The 16832-nt window shown below is 43.1% G+C and overlaps 1 protein-coding gene across 6 annotated transcripts in view; it reads left to right on the top strand.

Moving 5' to 3' along the window:
• LRP6 (LDL receptor related protein 6) overlaps positions 1 to 16832 on the top strand; it is a 199738-nt gene that overhangs the window by 72347 nt on the left and 110559 nt on the right. For all 6 annotated transcript variants that reach the window (XR_006173338.2, XM_042845766.2, XM_042845830.2 and 3 more), the window contains one exon: positions 14602 to 14799. Coding sequence is in view for 4 of the 6 variants with exons in the window: in XM_042845766.2 (XP_042701700.1) it covers positions 14602 to 14799 (198 nt within the window). In the remaining 2 variants the exon portion in view is untranslated. The remainder of the gene's footprint in view (positions 1 to 14601; positions 14800 to 16832) is intronic.

Raw genomic sequence — 16832 nt, 5'->3', positions numbered from 1 at the left:
GTTCCTGTACCCTATCTTCACAAAGTGGAGGGCTGAGACAGAGGGAGCCCCATGACAGGGCTCAGGACAGAGGGAGCTTGCTGGCAGCAGCTCCTGTCTCAACTTGCTGATCTACTTAAAAAGGCATTGTACTTAGAGTGGGGTCAGCATACTTAAAGGGGCAATGCTTGACACACACACACACACACACACACACACACACACACACACACACACACTCTCTCTCTCTCTCTCATGGTGTGTCTCTGTCTCTCTCTGCCATGCTGTCTCCCCTCCCTCCATTCGTGCTGCCTTGTAGAGTGTGAGGCTACATTAACAACAATGTGTTAACTTTTGAGGGCTCAGCCGAATGCTAGTTCAGCATTTAGCAGTAAGGCATTCCCTGGGAAATATCCCACCCTCTGACTTCACCACCTCAACCAAGCTTCACAATCATCATTGCTGTGTACAGTATTACATTGTTTATTTAAAACTTATAGTGTGTGTGTGTGTGTGTGTGTGTGTGTGTAATATATATATAAAATGTAGTCTTTTGTCTGGTGAAAATTTTTCCCCTGGAACTTAACCCTCCTGATTTTCATTAATTCTTATGGGGAAATTCGATTTGCTTAACATTGTTTCGCTTAAAGTAGCATTTTTCAGAAACATAACTACAACGTTAAGCGAGGAGTTACTGTAATGCACTCTTTCCTCCCAGCATTGCTACCCTAATCTGGGGAGGAGGTGGGGGGAGGAAGGTGATGGGAGGAGTTGGAGAAAGAGACTGCTTCGTATTCACCCTGAAGCAGCAGCAGCTCCTGTCCCATGGGGCTGGGCCCAGCTCTGGGCATTGTAACGTGGCGCACATGGTTGCGGTGACACTCAGGTTTGGCTGAGCCACCCCTCCATCTTGATAAAATTTGAGTGAGAGGCATTGCAAGCTGGAAACATGAGATTTAGGAAATGTGACCTATGAGGAAAGGTTAAAAAATGGGGCATTTTTAGTTTTGAGAAAAGAAGACTGAGGGAGGACCCATAAGAGTCTTCAAATATGTTAAGGGCTGTTACAAAGAGAATAGTGATCCAAATCTGCAGCAAGGAAGACTTAGGTTGGATGTTAGGGACAACTTTCTAATGATAATGGTAGATAAGTACTAGAATAGTCTTCCAAGGGATGTTGTAGAATCACTGTCGTTGGAGGTTTTTAATAACAGGTTAGACAAAGGGATGGTCTAGATCAGGCCTGCACAACATGCGGCCCACGAGGGCTCACTGTGCGGTCCACGGGGGGATTCTAAACCCCACGCACACATGTGTCTCGCATCCCAACTGCACATTGGTCGGGACGCCGTTTAACCGCTAGCTCACCATCAGGCCGAAGTCCTGAGGCTGGCGTGGCGGTGCTTCCTGGGGCAGCTCCCGGTGGCGTGTCGGCCCGCCGGCAGGAGCCAGCAATGCGGGAGGCTGAGTCTAGCCCAATCAGAGCTGCGGGAGCAGGGCTTTCAGGCCCCCCCCCCCCCCGACCCGACGCCGGCGCAAGGATATTTTTGCGCCCTCGTGCGCCACTGCCCCCCCCCGCCCCAAGCAGGACACGGGCACGGAGCCCACGTGTGCTGCTGGCCCCCTCCCCCCGCCCCAAGCGGGACACGGGGATGGAGCCCTTGCGCGCTGCTAGGCCCCAAGTGCACGGCGCCGCCCCTCTCCCCTGCCCCAAGCAGGACACGGGCACAGAGCCCTCACGCACCGCCGCCCCTCCCATCTGCCCCAAGCAGGACATGGGGCTCAGCCACCGCCCCCGTCCTGAGCGCTTTTTGGCCCAACCCCCTACGTTCCTTGATGTCCCCCCTGGAACCCCTGCCCCATCCAATCCCTCCTCTCATTCCTGATGGCCCCCCCGGGACCCCTGCCCCATCCAACCACCCCTTCTCCCTGTCCCCTGACCACCCCTGGAACCCCTACCCCTGACTGTGTCCCACCGCCCCATCCAACCCCTACTCCTTCCTGACTGCCCCGGGACCCTTGCCTCTATTCAGTCCCCCTGTTCCCTGCCCTCTGACCGCCCGGACCCCTATCCACCCCCCAACCCCACTCTCCTGAACTCCCCTGCCCTCTATCCAACACCCCCTCCCTGCTCCCTCATCGCGCTGCCTGGAGGTGGCTGGAGCCGGGCCGTGCCGCCACCGCGCAGTGCCTGGAGCACTGGGTCAGGCTGAGCTTGCAGCCCCCCCGCTTCCCGCAAATCAGCTGTTCGCGCAGGAAGCCTGGGAGGGCTCAGAAGCAAGCGGTGGCTTCGCGCCCGGGCCCAGGGAGGAGGAGCGGAGGTGAGCTGGGGTGGGGAGTGGTTCCCCTGCGCGCCCCTCCCCCCGGGTTACCTGCTGTGGCCCAGGCAGCCCCCCCACCCCAGCTCATCTCTGCTCCGTCTCCGCCTCCCTGGGCTTGAGCGCGGAGCCGTCACACCACTTCTCCGCCCTCCCAGGCTTCCTGCATGAACAGCTGATTCGCAGGAAGCGGGGGGAGAAGTGGGGCGGAGTGTTCAGAGGCGGAGCGGAGGTGAGCTGGGGCCGGGGAGCGGGGCGGAGAGTTGGAGCACCCACGGGGTCGGCTCCTAAGGCGCCACTTTTGGATAATGTGCTTAGGGGGAGCGGCCGCTCCCTCTGCTCCCCCTGCCCCCCCCCCCCCAGCTACGCTCCTGATCACTTCAACTTACCGGTTGTTAAATTTAGAAGCCCTTTTAGAACCGGTTGTCCCATGCAGGACAACTGGTTCTAAAAGGGCTTCTAAATTTAACAGCCAGTTACCGTGAACCGGTGTGAACCGGCTCCAGCTCACCACTGGAGACTCCCCTTGCCGCTCTCACCCTAGGAGTTGGAGACCTCCCAGCAGGGCTGATGAGTGCGGCCAGGGAAGGGGGCAGGGTGTGGTGGAGTGAGTGTCTAGGAGGTGTACGGGGAGGGTGCTGGGCTGTGAAGGTGTGGAGGGCGCTGGGCAGTGGGGGAGGTTTGTGTGTTTTGGGGTGCTAGGCAGTGGGGGCCTGTTGGGGGGTGCTGGGCAGTGGGGGAGTACTGTGTGTGTCAGGGCACTGGGCAGTGGGGGGTCTGTATGGGGCATTGTTTAGTTGTGGTGGTGGGGCTGTGGGGAAGGGCACTGGGAGGGAGGGAGGAGAAATCTGTGTGTATTGGGAAACTTTTTTACTTATGATGTCACTATCTGAAAACCCATATAAATTGACACAACTTGCAAATTAAAACTTTTTAAATGTATAAGCATTTTACTCGGGCGCATTTGCCTCATGGCACACAAATTTGAACTCTGCTTCAAAAATTTGCACAGAAGAAATATTTCTTTTACCTTAATTATACTATCTTAGGAGCCCTTTATAACATAGTACCAAGGTTCAATACAAAGTCATATAGAAGTTATACAAAAATGCATAATGCAGAGATTTATCTGCAACTGCATTGATTGACTGCTGTGTGCAGTAATATAGTGACCCCTGGACCTACAGGCTTCCACACACCGTCAGTGCCTTGCAAGTGTGCCATGCGCCACACTTCTCTTTGTGTGTGACTGTGAGTGTTTCCCTTGTGTGTGAATTTATTCAACAAAATCTTGAGCTTCATAATGGATACCATGAGTGAAAAGAAAAATAGAATCAGAGCACAGAGTTTTCAACATTGAATGGTCGAATAAATACTTATGTACTGTTTCCAAAGACAAAATACTGTGCCTCGTGTGTCGCGAAATGTTAGCCGTTTCGAAAGAATACAACCTTCGGCGGCACTTTGAAACTAAACATCCCAATCTCGCCAAATTGAGTCCAAATGAAAAAATAATTAAAGCAGCCAGTTTAGCGAAAAACCTTAGTAGAGAACAGCAAATTTTCAAGAAAGTAAGCACTGAGAACGATACAGTTACTAAAGTAAGCTTTAAAATTTCTAAGGAAATTGCTAGTGCTGGGAAATGCTTCATAGAAGGTGAGTTTTTAAAAAAGCGTATGTTGATTGCTGTATCTGAGTTATGTCCAGAAAAGGGGAATATTTGAGAATGTCAGTCTATCGCGCATGACGGTACAGAGAAGAATAGCTGACATTTCTACCAATCTAAGTGATCAGATAAAGCAGAGAGTCAGTGAATTCTGCTTTTACTCCCTAGCTATGGATGAAAGCACTGATTTAAAAGACACTGCCCAACTTCTTATTTTTATTAGAGGTATTGATAAAAACTTTGAAATTACTGAAGAACTTGCTGGCATGTGCTCCATGACGGGTCGCACAACCGGAAAAGAAATCTCCAGTGAAGTGATAAAGTGCATGAATGATAAGTCGGGATTAGATTTCACAAACTTGGTGGCCATATGTACTGATGGTGCTCCAGCTATGTGCCGAAAAAATGTTGGAGCAGTTACTCTTCTTGAAGAATTTTTCGGGAGACAAATAACCAAACATCACTGCCTTATACATCAGCAGGTTTTGTGTAGCAAAGTCTTAAAATTTGAGCATGTAATGTCAGTGGTAGTTTCCATTGTAAACTACATCCATTCTAGAGGACTAAAACATAGGACATTTCGAGCCTTTCTTGAAGGGGTAGACACCGAGTGCAATGACTTAATCTACCATACAGAAGTGAGGTGGTTGAGTCGAGGAAGAGTGCTCCAGCGTTTCGTTGCTTTGAAAGAGGAGGTAGCAACATTCCTAGAAAATGGGCCAATAAAATTCCCAGAGCTTGAAAATGAGTCCTAGAATCAAGATCTCTTTTTCTTTTGTGATATTACAGCACACCTGAATGATCTCAACATTCAGCTTCAGGGAAAAAATCAACTTGTATTTCAAATGTGTGCAGCAGTGAAAGCTTTCAAAATGAAATTGAAACTTTTCAGAAGTCAGCTGTCAAAAGGTGAAATGTGTCACTTTCCCACTTGTGCGTCTAAAGAAGAAGACGTCCAGTTGAAGCTGATTGAAGATCCCTTTTCTGTGGATCCAGAGGAAGTGCCACTAGATTTGCAGTTGGAGGTTATTGAACTTCAGTGTTCGGCAGTTTACCGAAATAAGCACAGAGAAAGCAGCTTGCGAGACTTCTACAAAAGTCTGGACAATGAAGTTGCACTGAAAACGTTCAGCATTTTTGGAAGCGCTTACATATGTGAACAAACATTTTCCATCATGAACATGAATAAAAACAAGCAACGTTCTTCTCTGACTGATGACCATTTGGAAGACATTATGAAAATATCCACTTCAAATATGACCCCCGAATACGACAAGCTTGCTGCCGAAAAGAGATGTAATATTTCTCATTAAATTTGCAAGGTAATTATGAAAAGTACAAATGTTTTCTTTCAACGGAACAGATTTTTTTCATTTTTCCATGATTCATAAAAAAAAATTAAAATAATTAAAAAAATTGTTTGGTTTAATTGAAAAATTCTTAATAAAATATCACCCCCTCACACACACACAAACCTTCCTTTTTGGGGGCGGTGCTGGGGAAGGAGGGTTTGTTTCCGCGGGGCTGGGCGGCGCTGGGAGTGGGGGTGTTTCCGTGGGGCCGGGGGGTTTCAGCCCTCAGCTGTTTTCTTTGGAGTAATATGGCCCTCGCCACTTTACAAGTTGTGCAGTCCTGGTCTAGATATATTTGGCCCGTGGGAAGCTGGGCTAGATGCCCTCTCATGGTCCCTTCCAGCCCTACATTACTATGATTCTCTGCTACCCTTTTTTTTGAATGTTGGTACCTTATAATCTCTTTATTGGCTTGGCTACTCACACAGAGGTGGATTTTATTAAAAAAAATTATATAAAATGCTGCAGTTCTGACTAGCTTTATTTCCTACACACTTCAAAATAAACAACAATAAAAAGACATCTTCATGGTTAAAAACCAGGAATTTTTCAGACTGTTAGTATGTGACAAAGCCTTCAGACAGGAAAGGTTAATTTGCAAGTCCTGGGAGCAAAAGCCCTTTCTACCTGCTCAAACGGTGGAGCTGCCCTCTTTGTAAACACTCAGCAAGAACTGGTTCTGCTTCGGTTCAATACACTTCTTTCTTTTTGGCTAATTCCCGGGGATCTGCAACGAAAAGGCCAATCGTGCATGTGCCTCTGCACACTATCAGCATGTTTGCTTATTGTGTCAAATACTGCTTCTCAAGGACTCTCACTAAAGTCTGGATGGGAATGAAAAGCAACCCTTTGTCTCTGTTTTTCTTGTAACACAGCCAGTGAATTTTTTAAGCTAGAGTGATTATATAATACCTGCACATTTGAGTTGTTTTGGATATCCATGGTTTATAGGGGTGGATTTTGCAAGCTTGGTCATTTTTCTGTATAGGAAATGAGACTGGTGTGTTATTTCCTGTTTTCGGGTTGACCTGTTGTAATATTTTAACTTGGATAATGATTATGACAGGTATTTGTTTTGTTTTTTTTAAAAAAAGGAAAAACATTAGCTTGGTATGTTAGCAGTTTAATGTATTAGATTAAATGATTTTTCAAAAGTGGAGTTCCTAGGCTTATAAAATTTTTAAAAGGAAAGTAATTTAATGAAAAATAATGGCTATTTCTTTCACCATACCAATTTTTCAGAGTAAGAAGCTAAGGGCAGGTCAGTACTACAAGGGAAAGTTAGTAGCATAACTCAAGTCGACGTAGCTTACGCTATGTTGACTGGAGAATGATCTGTGGTCGATTTTAGCGGGTCTTCACTAGACCCGCTAAATCAACTCCCGGTGGATTGATCGCCACAGCGTCCTCCACTGGTAAGTGGAGATGAGCCCTAAGACTAGGTTGATACTGCAAGCTCTTGATGATCTAGCAGCGTTGGTTAGGGGTGGATTATGTGATTTGTTGGTTTGTTTTCATTTTTGGGTTTGAGTGATGCTTTTGTACTACTCCGGTGGAAGCCCTAGAGTACATGCAACTATACCAGCATAAAAGTGCTTCTGTCGGTAAGTACAGTGTATTTTATTCAGGAAACTGGAATTAGCTATATTGGCAAAAGCACTTCTTGGCCAGTGTAAGTTGTGCCTACTGACGAACATTTTCTGACTAGACTAGGCCTTAGAGATGTGAAATATCCTCTTTCCCATTGTCGTCTGTACTTTGCTGGCCAAATCTTGTAGTCTTGGTACTACAGCTACAAAGACTGAAAATGGCAGCTTAAAAAAAATCCTACATCTCCAACTGCATCACTTTGGATGACTGTCACATGGTAAGCATGCTGACATCTTCAGCCCTATATGAAATTTCAAGATGAACAGAAGAAGATGACTTGATTTGCCAGAAAAAATCAGTAAACAATTTTTTTTTTTTTGGTTTGGCTTTCATTTTGTCCAATATGTAATTTTTGGGTGGAGAAACTGCAGTTTTTAACCAGCTGTGCCCCTAACTGGTAAGCGTAGTAAGAAGTTGCAGCTTGCCTGGAGCCTTAAAAAAGCTGCACTATTCAGGTAGCTAAAAATGCCTTTTGTGTCTTGAAGGGACTGTTTGTTCTTCCTTCGTTTTTATGGCAATAACTGGGGAAGGAGAATATGTTGACCGTAAGTGCTTTTTGCTGGTTATTTTTTTTCATTTGGGAGCATAAAAGGGTTTCCTGAATCTTATAGTAAGTTGAGAAATTTCACACTGACATTCTTTCTGATGTCTGAAAATAATTTATCCATTGCATATATGCATTTACCACATTCTTTTGGTGCACTATTTCTATGCTTTTTTTAAAATATGTTCTTAGGAAACTCAGATGGATCCTTAAGTTTTTTTTGTTTTTTTTTTTTATTTGATACTCTTGGGTTGTTAATACAATGGCAAATTCAGAATGATCCCCCATTATTTATTTTGTGAAAGCTTGCGGATGAAAATTCCTTCTGCAAAGTCAGTTACTTTACAGGACAATTCCAGTGAGCCACTGCCATCCAGTATCTTAAATAGCCAACATATATTTACTAATGTAATTTTCATACTATTTTTTTTTGAAATCCCGGTCTGCTTTAGTACATTTATCTGGATGGTCCCAGTGTATGGCATGTCATCTTGGCTTCATATTGCTCCATTATTAGGTGAGCTACAGTTGTACCAAATAGAGGGCACTTCTGAGTTTCCTAGGGACTACTCCAGAGTTGATAAGCTCCACAGGGGTTGCTGCAGTTCAGGGCCTGGAATGGTTTTACAAGTTTCTCAGCTGCCTCAGACCCTGCAGAGCTTAGAGGTTCTTAGGGACTGAAACTAGCATAATTGGAAAGTTGAAGCATTCACTGAGAAGGGCAATACCAAATAATTGGCTGTCCCAATCAAGCAGCTGTCTTTTGCATTGAATAACATTGGGGAAGGTAAATGGTTGCCTGGGAGGTGTCCCAATTAACTGGCTTAAAATCAGTTAAGTATCATGTACAGAATCTCCGATCAATGAATGGGACTGTTGTATGTGTCACAGTGTGGGCTGTCATTTTAATGATACTCTGAACAGGGGGGCCTAGTTTCCGCGTGGATAGTAGGGGTGAAAGAATCTGCTGCACCATTGGAAGGCATTACAGATCAGAAAACTACAAAGCTGGTGGAGGATGGTGATGAATTTCCATCCCTGTGTGTCCACTGTCACAAATAACTGTTTGTTTAATTACAGTATTTAATCTTGACATTTGTTTTCAGCATGCGTTCTTATGCATACCTGAAATATTTTTCCTATAGTGTGTATGGTTTGTGAGCTTTTTGGAGTAAGGACTCTGTTACCTATTTTTTCCCCTCCATCTACAGGGACTGAACTGAGAACATCAGTTGATTTTCTGTATCGTTGATTAGTAATCTCTCGTGGTCATTACCACCTTGGGACATATTAAAACTGCTGGGCTACAGCTGAACGGTTTCACACTCCCAACTTCTAGCCAGTCATACTACTTTATAAAGGGATTTCTACTTTCTAGATTTACTTAATCCTGCCCAAGAGGCAATTATTAGTTAGGCTGACATTTTCCCTTAAGAACTGCCTCCTCTGATCTTACTTCCTTTCAAATCTGCAATAGTTAAAACCCTGTGTTTGACTTCATTTAGTTACCTGCAAATGTCATGAGGGTGACATCATCATGACTTCATTTTGAAATTCAATAGAGGAAAAGGGGCTGTGAGCGCAAAAGCTATTTTCATTAAAATAGGTTCAAAATGATCATTGTTAGGAAAGAAAAAAAGAAACAATTAAAAAAGCACAAACGTTAACTTTTTTGTGGTGTAAGAGCTTCTTTGCATTTAGTGTTGCACAATGGAGCAATCATTTTTCCTTTTTTATATTCAGAGACCAAGATTTGATGTGCAAATATAATTTAGTTTTATCTGTGTCATAATTAAAAAATGGCCAAGGAAGTGATTCAGTCTTGATTTTTCTTCACTCAGGCTTCTTGGTTGAAACCACACTTGTATTTGGGGATGAGGCTAACCCTAGTCTGTGTGAAAGCAAGCAAACCGTTGAGAGATTGTGTGTGTGGAGGAGGATGCTTTAGCAGTTTTTTATAAGTGGTTTACTATGTAAACAAGTTTGAGGAAGATTATTATGTTTTCATTACCATTAAATTGTGGTAGTTATGGCATTATCTATACCATTCATCTGGCTGGCCCAATGCAAATATAGCAATTTATATCATGATTTAAACACACAGGCTCAATTCTTTATTCATAGGTGCCTAACTTTAGGTATTTCAAATCCAGACTTGAGCACCTGAAATGAAGTGGCCTGATTTTCAGAGTGCTAAGCACACTCTGCGCCCATTAACTTTAGCGGGAATTGAGTGCTCAGAACCTTGGACAGCCAGGCCACTTTTACTGTTGTCCTCAACTTCAGGCAGATGAGTTTGAAAACTTGATCTTAAATTAATTTCTACCCAAGCCATTACTGCAAATTAGGCTGAGCTGAAGGTGTGCTTGTTTAAAGCAGAACTGGGGCTTGCCACTTGTTTGCATTTTTGCAGGTGATGTAAACTTTCTAAGCTAAAGGTTTTTTTTAATTGGTATCGACAGTCTTTTGGGCCTTAGTCAAGCAAACTACCTAAGTGAATTAGATGGGTCGAAGAACCTTTCTATTTTCCATGGTTCAGATAATCAATCTTCTCTTTTTTCCTTAAAGGGATTTTGGATTAAAATTGAGAGGAAGGGTCTGAGTTTAAAATAAATCTGCCCACAAATTTATGATTTTAGTTAGCGTGTCTGAGTTTTATAGTCTGTTTTGTCTCCATTTCATCTGGCATAGCTAAAATGGTTAAATGATTTTGCTTGGTGTTTGCGTGAGATTTGGGCATAGATTAGAGACAGCAGGCTCAGACTTCATTCTTCAGACTGATGTGATGTTGGTTGGAGGCTAGGAAAGTTGGCATTTTGACATTGATTTCAAGATGTCCAGGATTTCAACTCTTGCTCTAGTGGTTGGTGCTCAAACCTCACACACATTTCTGCAGTGAAATCTGTGCCTGTTGCATCCTCAAAGCACATAAGGCTGCGGTATGTAATTATTTCAGTGAGGAAAGAGTCAACTATGTTACCTGTAATGGTGAGTGGTGTAGTTAGTACCATAGGTCCGAATGAAGGCAAAAAGTTCCAAAGCACGTGAGCAATACTGACCTTTTCAATACTTAAAATTGTTTTCACTTTTTTCATAGGAACTGGAGGCCAGTTCTCAGTGATTACTAGTCTTCTGAATAATAGCTGTACTTTAATTTTTTCCAAGTTATTTATATGCAAAAAGACATAGTCAACATTTTTGTGTAGTTGGAAATCCATCTGTTTTTGCCTCTTGTACAACTCAAAAACGGGCGCAGATTTTATTTAAACTTTTTACAAATGTCCCCCTTTGGGCAGAGGCCAGACGTGAGAAACATCAATCCAAAAGTTGAGTTTTATAGCAAGTTATGAGTAAGGCTAAAATTATGTTACGGGGGTCACAGAAGCCATGGAATCCATGACTTCCATGACACTTTCTGCTTCAGCCCCAGAGCTCTGAGCTGCCACAGGGAGCGGCTCTCCTCCGAGCTGCTGCGGGCAGCTGGGGGACCCCGGAGCTCCTACCCACCATGAGTGTTGGAGAGGGAATCCTGGAGTTGTCAGCTGCAGTGATGGTAGGCACTGGACTCCCCTCCTGCAGCAGGGCTTGGTCTCAGCCCTGTTGTGTCTGTTATTTTTTAGTAAAAGTCAGGGACAGGTCACGGGCTTCTGTGAATTTTTGTTTTTTGCCTGTGACCTGTCTGTGACTTTTACTAAAAAGAACCGTGACAAAATCTTAGTCTTCGTTATGAGCAGTTGGGAAAAGGGATATTGTGCAATGGAAGGTAAGTAGCATATGATAACAAGCAGATGGTATAATTTAACAGAAAATACTCCTTTTGGATTTTCTTTCAGTAGTGAAATAAAAAGCACCTATCCTATACTAGAACAACAACAATAAGGAGTCTGGTGGCACCTTAAAGACTAACAGATTTATTTGGGCATAAGGGTGCATCCGAAGAAGTGAGATTTTTACCCACGAAAGCTTATGCCCAAATAAATCTGTTAGTCTTTAAGGTGCCACCAGACTCCTTGTTGTTTTTGTAGATACAGACTAACACGGCTACCTCCTGATACTATCCTATACTATAGTTGCCTTTTACAGAAATTTAAAAATAATGTCCTAAAAAAGCTCATATAACTGTCTCACCTTCCTCCTATGGTTTATGTTACCAACCACAATTTAATCAAATAAAAATCTTGATTCTGTAAACATTCCAGAAAAATGGAAACGAAATAGTTAAGTGTGTAGCTTGACTTCACCTAGAGATGGAAAAGGGATTTCTGTTAAAGCAGCTATAAAAGATATTAGACTGTAGTCTTGTGAATCATCACGCTTTCTTTTCTTTGATTTTACGTGAGCAAAGTTATTGCGGATATTTCTTCATGGTAGAGTTAATTTGGGTGATGAGCACTGGAGTCTGAGCCATTGTGTTGGCCTAGCATAGAGGTGAGCAGCCTCATTGCAAAGCTGTGCACAAGTATGCCCACTCAACTGCATTCATGCTGGCACTGCACTCACTCATATGAGGTGTCAGGACTTGTGGGGGCTCATCTCCGAGATTTTTGTGGTGCACTAAGCTGGACCACTCCGATTCTTTCCCAGTGAATTGTGGTAGAAATAGTCTGTCCTTCCCAGCACACAGGGGGATTGTGGGAAGAAACTGGAGGACTGTCAGCACTTGACTGTGCAGAGTGAGTTACCAACTCATGTGAATACGGAACCTGGGCTGTGACCAGCTGGCCCAGGTTGAAAGCCCCACCACACTTGGGTGAGAGATTTGTGTGTGTAAACAGAAGGGGAGAAAGATCCTCCGCTAACTCTTTAGTGAAGATAAGTCTCTTAATTTTCCCAAATGAAGCACAGCACTTACATATGTTCTTTCTGTACCATCATCTGGTGTGCTGGATCTGCTGGCTCCACAGAGTTTAACTGGGACTAAAACCCGCAGGCTTCCGACCATAGAGAAGAAAATAAACAAATGACGGTGAAAAAGCTATTGGAGAAACTGAACAAAGGTCAAGGGAATTGGTTTGAAATGTTCTAAAATCTTATTCTGAATTTGTGCGTGCATGGGTGTGTATATATTCTGACAACTTAAATGGGCATGTTCGTGAAGTCTTGGAGGACTTTCCTTTTGTCACTGAGCTTTTCTTACCTGGTTTGCTTGAATAATTGCATTTTATTTAAAAAGTGAGAGAGAGGGAGAAAGAAATGAGCCTGTTATAGCAACTAATGAGCGATCTGTTTCAGCCTGAAGGATTGGTCAGGCAGGGTGGTCAATACCTTGGAACCTATTAACCTTTGGAAAATATTTGACTCAGCTGCGGGAGGGGGAGGGGGTTGTTTCTTTAAAAAACTATTAAATCAACTTTTTCTCTTTGTAGAAGTAGCGCTTGAGTTACTTTTTCAAGTTTCAAATTGCACCTTACCATGCAGTTTGGCCAGATAACCTGCCAAAGGTGCAATTTAGCAATTTTTTTCTAAAGATTAGATTTATTTTCTTCTTGACAGATAACACATTCCCTCATGGTGTTCATTCATGTCTAGAGAAATTTCATGCATTCTCTCTAAACACCCATTCAGTGTGTGAGTTTAAGATAGAAAAATCCCTTTTTAAAGAGTGAGTTACTTGGGACTGAATTGGGCAATATTTGTGTTGCTTGTGGTGCATGTCTGTCTGCAGATATAGCATTGTATTAAACACTCATTTGAGTGTGTAAACATAGATAGGGAAAATATGACTTGGAATTTCCTGACTCTACAGAAATAAATAAATAAAACAAACTTTGCCAAGAATAACTTCATCTGCAAATGTTTCTTAAATGTGTTGCATGTCTGTTTTTGTTTAAAGCATGGGTGGCCAGGTCCTGTTCTCACATGTGGGCACCATACAGCCTCTGGGTGCTACAAGTGTCCAAGAGCTGCAGTTTTTCCTTGTTGACACAATGTTTTGTCTGGCTTTCTTATCCACCTGTTTAAGTTCTTGCCCTATATGTTGTTCCTTCAGGTGCAAAATAGTGTTCATTCCTAAATCCTTTTACCAATCCAGAAGAGTAGAGTTAGTTCTTCGTACCATCAGTAAAAGCAGAATTTTCTGATTATACTCTTTCCCTCTCCCCTATCTAATTTCCATATGTTTCCTCTTAGGGTTAACTATGACCAGGTAACATGCTTTTACATGTCTTTGTTTACACCAGGGGCTCTCAGACTGGGGGTTGGGACCCCTCAGGGGGTCACGAGGTTATTTTACCGGGGGGGGGGGGGGGGGGTCACGAGCTGTCCGCTTCCACCCCAAACCCTGCTTTGCCTCCAGCATTTATAATGGTGTTAAATATATAAAAATGTGTTTTAAATTTATAAGGGGGGGGGTGTCACACTCAGAGGCTTCCTGTGTGAAAGGGTTCACCAGTACAGAAGTTTGAGAGCCACTGATTTACATGATTTCCTAAGTAGTGTTTAAAAATGTATTAATTAACGTGTGTTAATGTGTTTTAAAACAGTTTCCCAGCCTAGACTATCCCTTTAATGTGTAGACAGGGCAAGTTGTGTTTAAAAACGTCAGCTGGTTGTCTCTCTCTAAATCCATTCTTTCACAAAAGCAGTCTCCCTGCCAGAAGTACTCTCTCAGCACAAAAACAAAACACAAACCCCAAAGAAAACAACCCTCCATTATATCTATTTTTCTGCCACTGCATACAATTACTGTCCCCCACAATCCCTGCACTAACACAAACTCTTCTCCTGTGATCCATATTAAAGGAGTTATTTTCTATGACAGCGCACATTGTCTAATTTCCCTGATTAATTTTGATGCTGAAAGGTTATAGGCAATGTGTGTAGAGACCCTGAAAAGAGTAGTATCAAATTACACTATTGACTGATGTTTGAGAGATTTTAGTTAAAAACAGAAGCAAAACCTAGATACACTTGTTCTGCTTCATAGAAGGTTGGTACATTGCCCTGTAGAATATAGCTTCAACGAAAGAGAACTCCGTCTCTTCTAGAAAAATAGCAACGAAGCCTTCATCTTCACTGGACTATAACTCCAGTGATTAGAGTGTAGATTTGAACATAATCTATATCCTTCTCTTTTTTTAAAAAAAATTATAGGTTCATGTATTGGACAGATTGGGGAGAAGTGCCAAAGATAGAACGTGCTGGGATGGATGGTTCAAGCCGCTCCGTTATAATAAACACAGACATTTACTGGCCAAATGGATTGACTTTGGATTATGAGGAATGGAAGCTTTATTGGGCAGATGCTAAACTGAACTTCATTCACAAATCAAACCTGGATGGAACTCATCGGTAAGAAATTTTAATATGACTTATATACAAATCCAATGGTTTTTGAATAGACTCTGTTTAATAAATACATAAGCTCTATAGCGGCTGATTCTAACCAGTCAGACTGCCATGTTAGCACTCATGAAGCTCCAAACAAACTAATAGTAAAATAAAAACAAACACAGGTGGGGTTTGAATGGATACTCAAACTGGGTGATGGTCCTTAATCCGTTGTATTCAGAAGAAAGGCTTTTGTAGCTTTTCTAAGAAGTGATCCTTAAAGGGCCCCCTGTTAATTTATGTGGCTTTACAGTAACAGTTCCCTGGTTTTTTAAAATGGATTTTCTGTCCCTGCTTGCTGTAAGAATTACTTTTTAATGACAAGCATCAGAAGGGTAGCCGTGTTAGTCTGGATCTGTAAAAAGCAACAGAGGGTCCTGTGGCACCTTTAAGACTAACAGAAGTATTGGGAGCATAAGCTTTCATGGGTAAGAACCTCACTTCGAAGTGAGGTTCTTACCCATGAAAGCTTATGCTCCCAATACTTCTGTTAGTCTTAAAGGTGCCACAGGACCCTCTGTTGCTTTTTAATGACAGTACTGTCAGCTCTTGCAATTTTATTGCAAGCCTCACACTATTTGGTCTTTTTCTGATAGCCCCAGGTCCTTGCATCAGGTAAATGTGGCAGAATCTCAACTTGCATTTTTCTAAAAACAAACATTTATAGCCCTTCTGGTCCTCTCTCTCAGTAGAGGCCTGTCAAATGCAGAAAATAAACAACATGGGGAAAAATATTTCAGTCTTTTCTTCTCTTTCAGTCAGATAAGGCGCTGGTGAGACCTCATTTGGAGTACTGTGTGCAGTTCTGGTCTCCCATGTTTAAAAAAGATGAACTTAAACTGGAACGGGTGCAGAGAAGGGCCACTAGGATGATCAGAGGAATGGAAAACCTGTCGTATGAAAGGAGACTAGAGGAGCTTGGGTTGTTTAGTCTGACAAAGCGAAGGCTGAGGGGGGATATGATTGCTATCTTTAAATATATTAGAGGGATTAATACAAGGGAGGGAGATGAATTATTCCAGCTTAGTACTAACGTGGATACGAGAACGAATGGATATAAACTGGCCGTGGGGAAGTTCAGGCTTGAAATTAGACGAAGGTTTCTGACCGTTAGAGGGGTGAAATATTGGAACGGCCTTCCGAGGGAAACGGTGGGGGCGAGGGATTTGTCTGGCTTTAAGAGAGGGATTTGTCTGGCTTTAAGATTAAGTTAGATAAGTTTATGGAGGGAATGGTTTAATGGTAAAACATAGTTGTCAAGGAAAACCAAGCAATGGTAGGTAAATAGCATAATGGCTAAAAGGGGTCAGGATGGAGACTCTTGCCTATATGCTCGGGGTCTTACTGATCGCCATATTTGGGGTCGGGAAGGAATTTTCCTCCAGGGCAGATTGGCTGAGCCTCTGGAGGTTTTTCGCCTTCCTCCGCAGCATGGGGCAGGGATCTCTAGCAGGAGGGTCTCTGCCGATTGAGGTCACTAATAACAGGATTGGGGACTTCAGCAGCAGAGTCCAGGGAAGGGGCGGGGACGGTTTTATGGCCTGCAGCGTGCAGGGGGTCAGACCAGATGATCATAATGGTCCCTTCTGACCTTAAAGTCTATGAATCTATGAATCTATGAATCTACTTATGACAAGAGGAGGGTAGAGCATTTTCAGAGATGTATGTGTGGGTGCTAAATAGATTGTGTTACTCCAACAACGGTGTTAAGGGGTTACAGATTTAGCTATGTCTGGTACATTCAGGGCTACCTTTCAAGTAGAGGCCTACTTGGTACTACCTGAATGCACTCTTATCTTGCTTGCAGGATGTTGCTTTTCTATACCAAATGAGATGGTCTGTGCACTAATATCCTCCATGAAAATGTATCCCATGTAGCTTATTCTTGAGATGTTATACGGAAATATTTCATACTGTCCAACATTAAGTCTTGGAGTTTTCTTTTGCAATCTTCTGTGATAGCTTTTAATTGGTTTATTTATCAATAAGGTGGT

This window comes from Chrysemys picta, chromosome 1 (genome assembly GCF_011386835.1).
Source record: "Chrysemys picta bellii isolate R12L10 chromosome 1, ASM1138683v2, whole genome shotgun sequence".
NCBI classification, from domain to species: Eukaryota; Metazoa; Chordata; order Testudines; family Emydidae; genus Chrysemys; species Chrysemys picta.
Note: the sequence above shows the minus strand (reverse complement) of the source record. Positions and strands in the feature narration are given on the sequence as shown.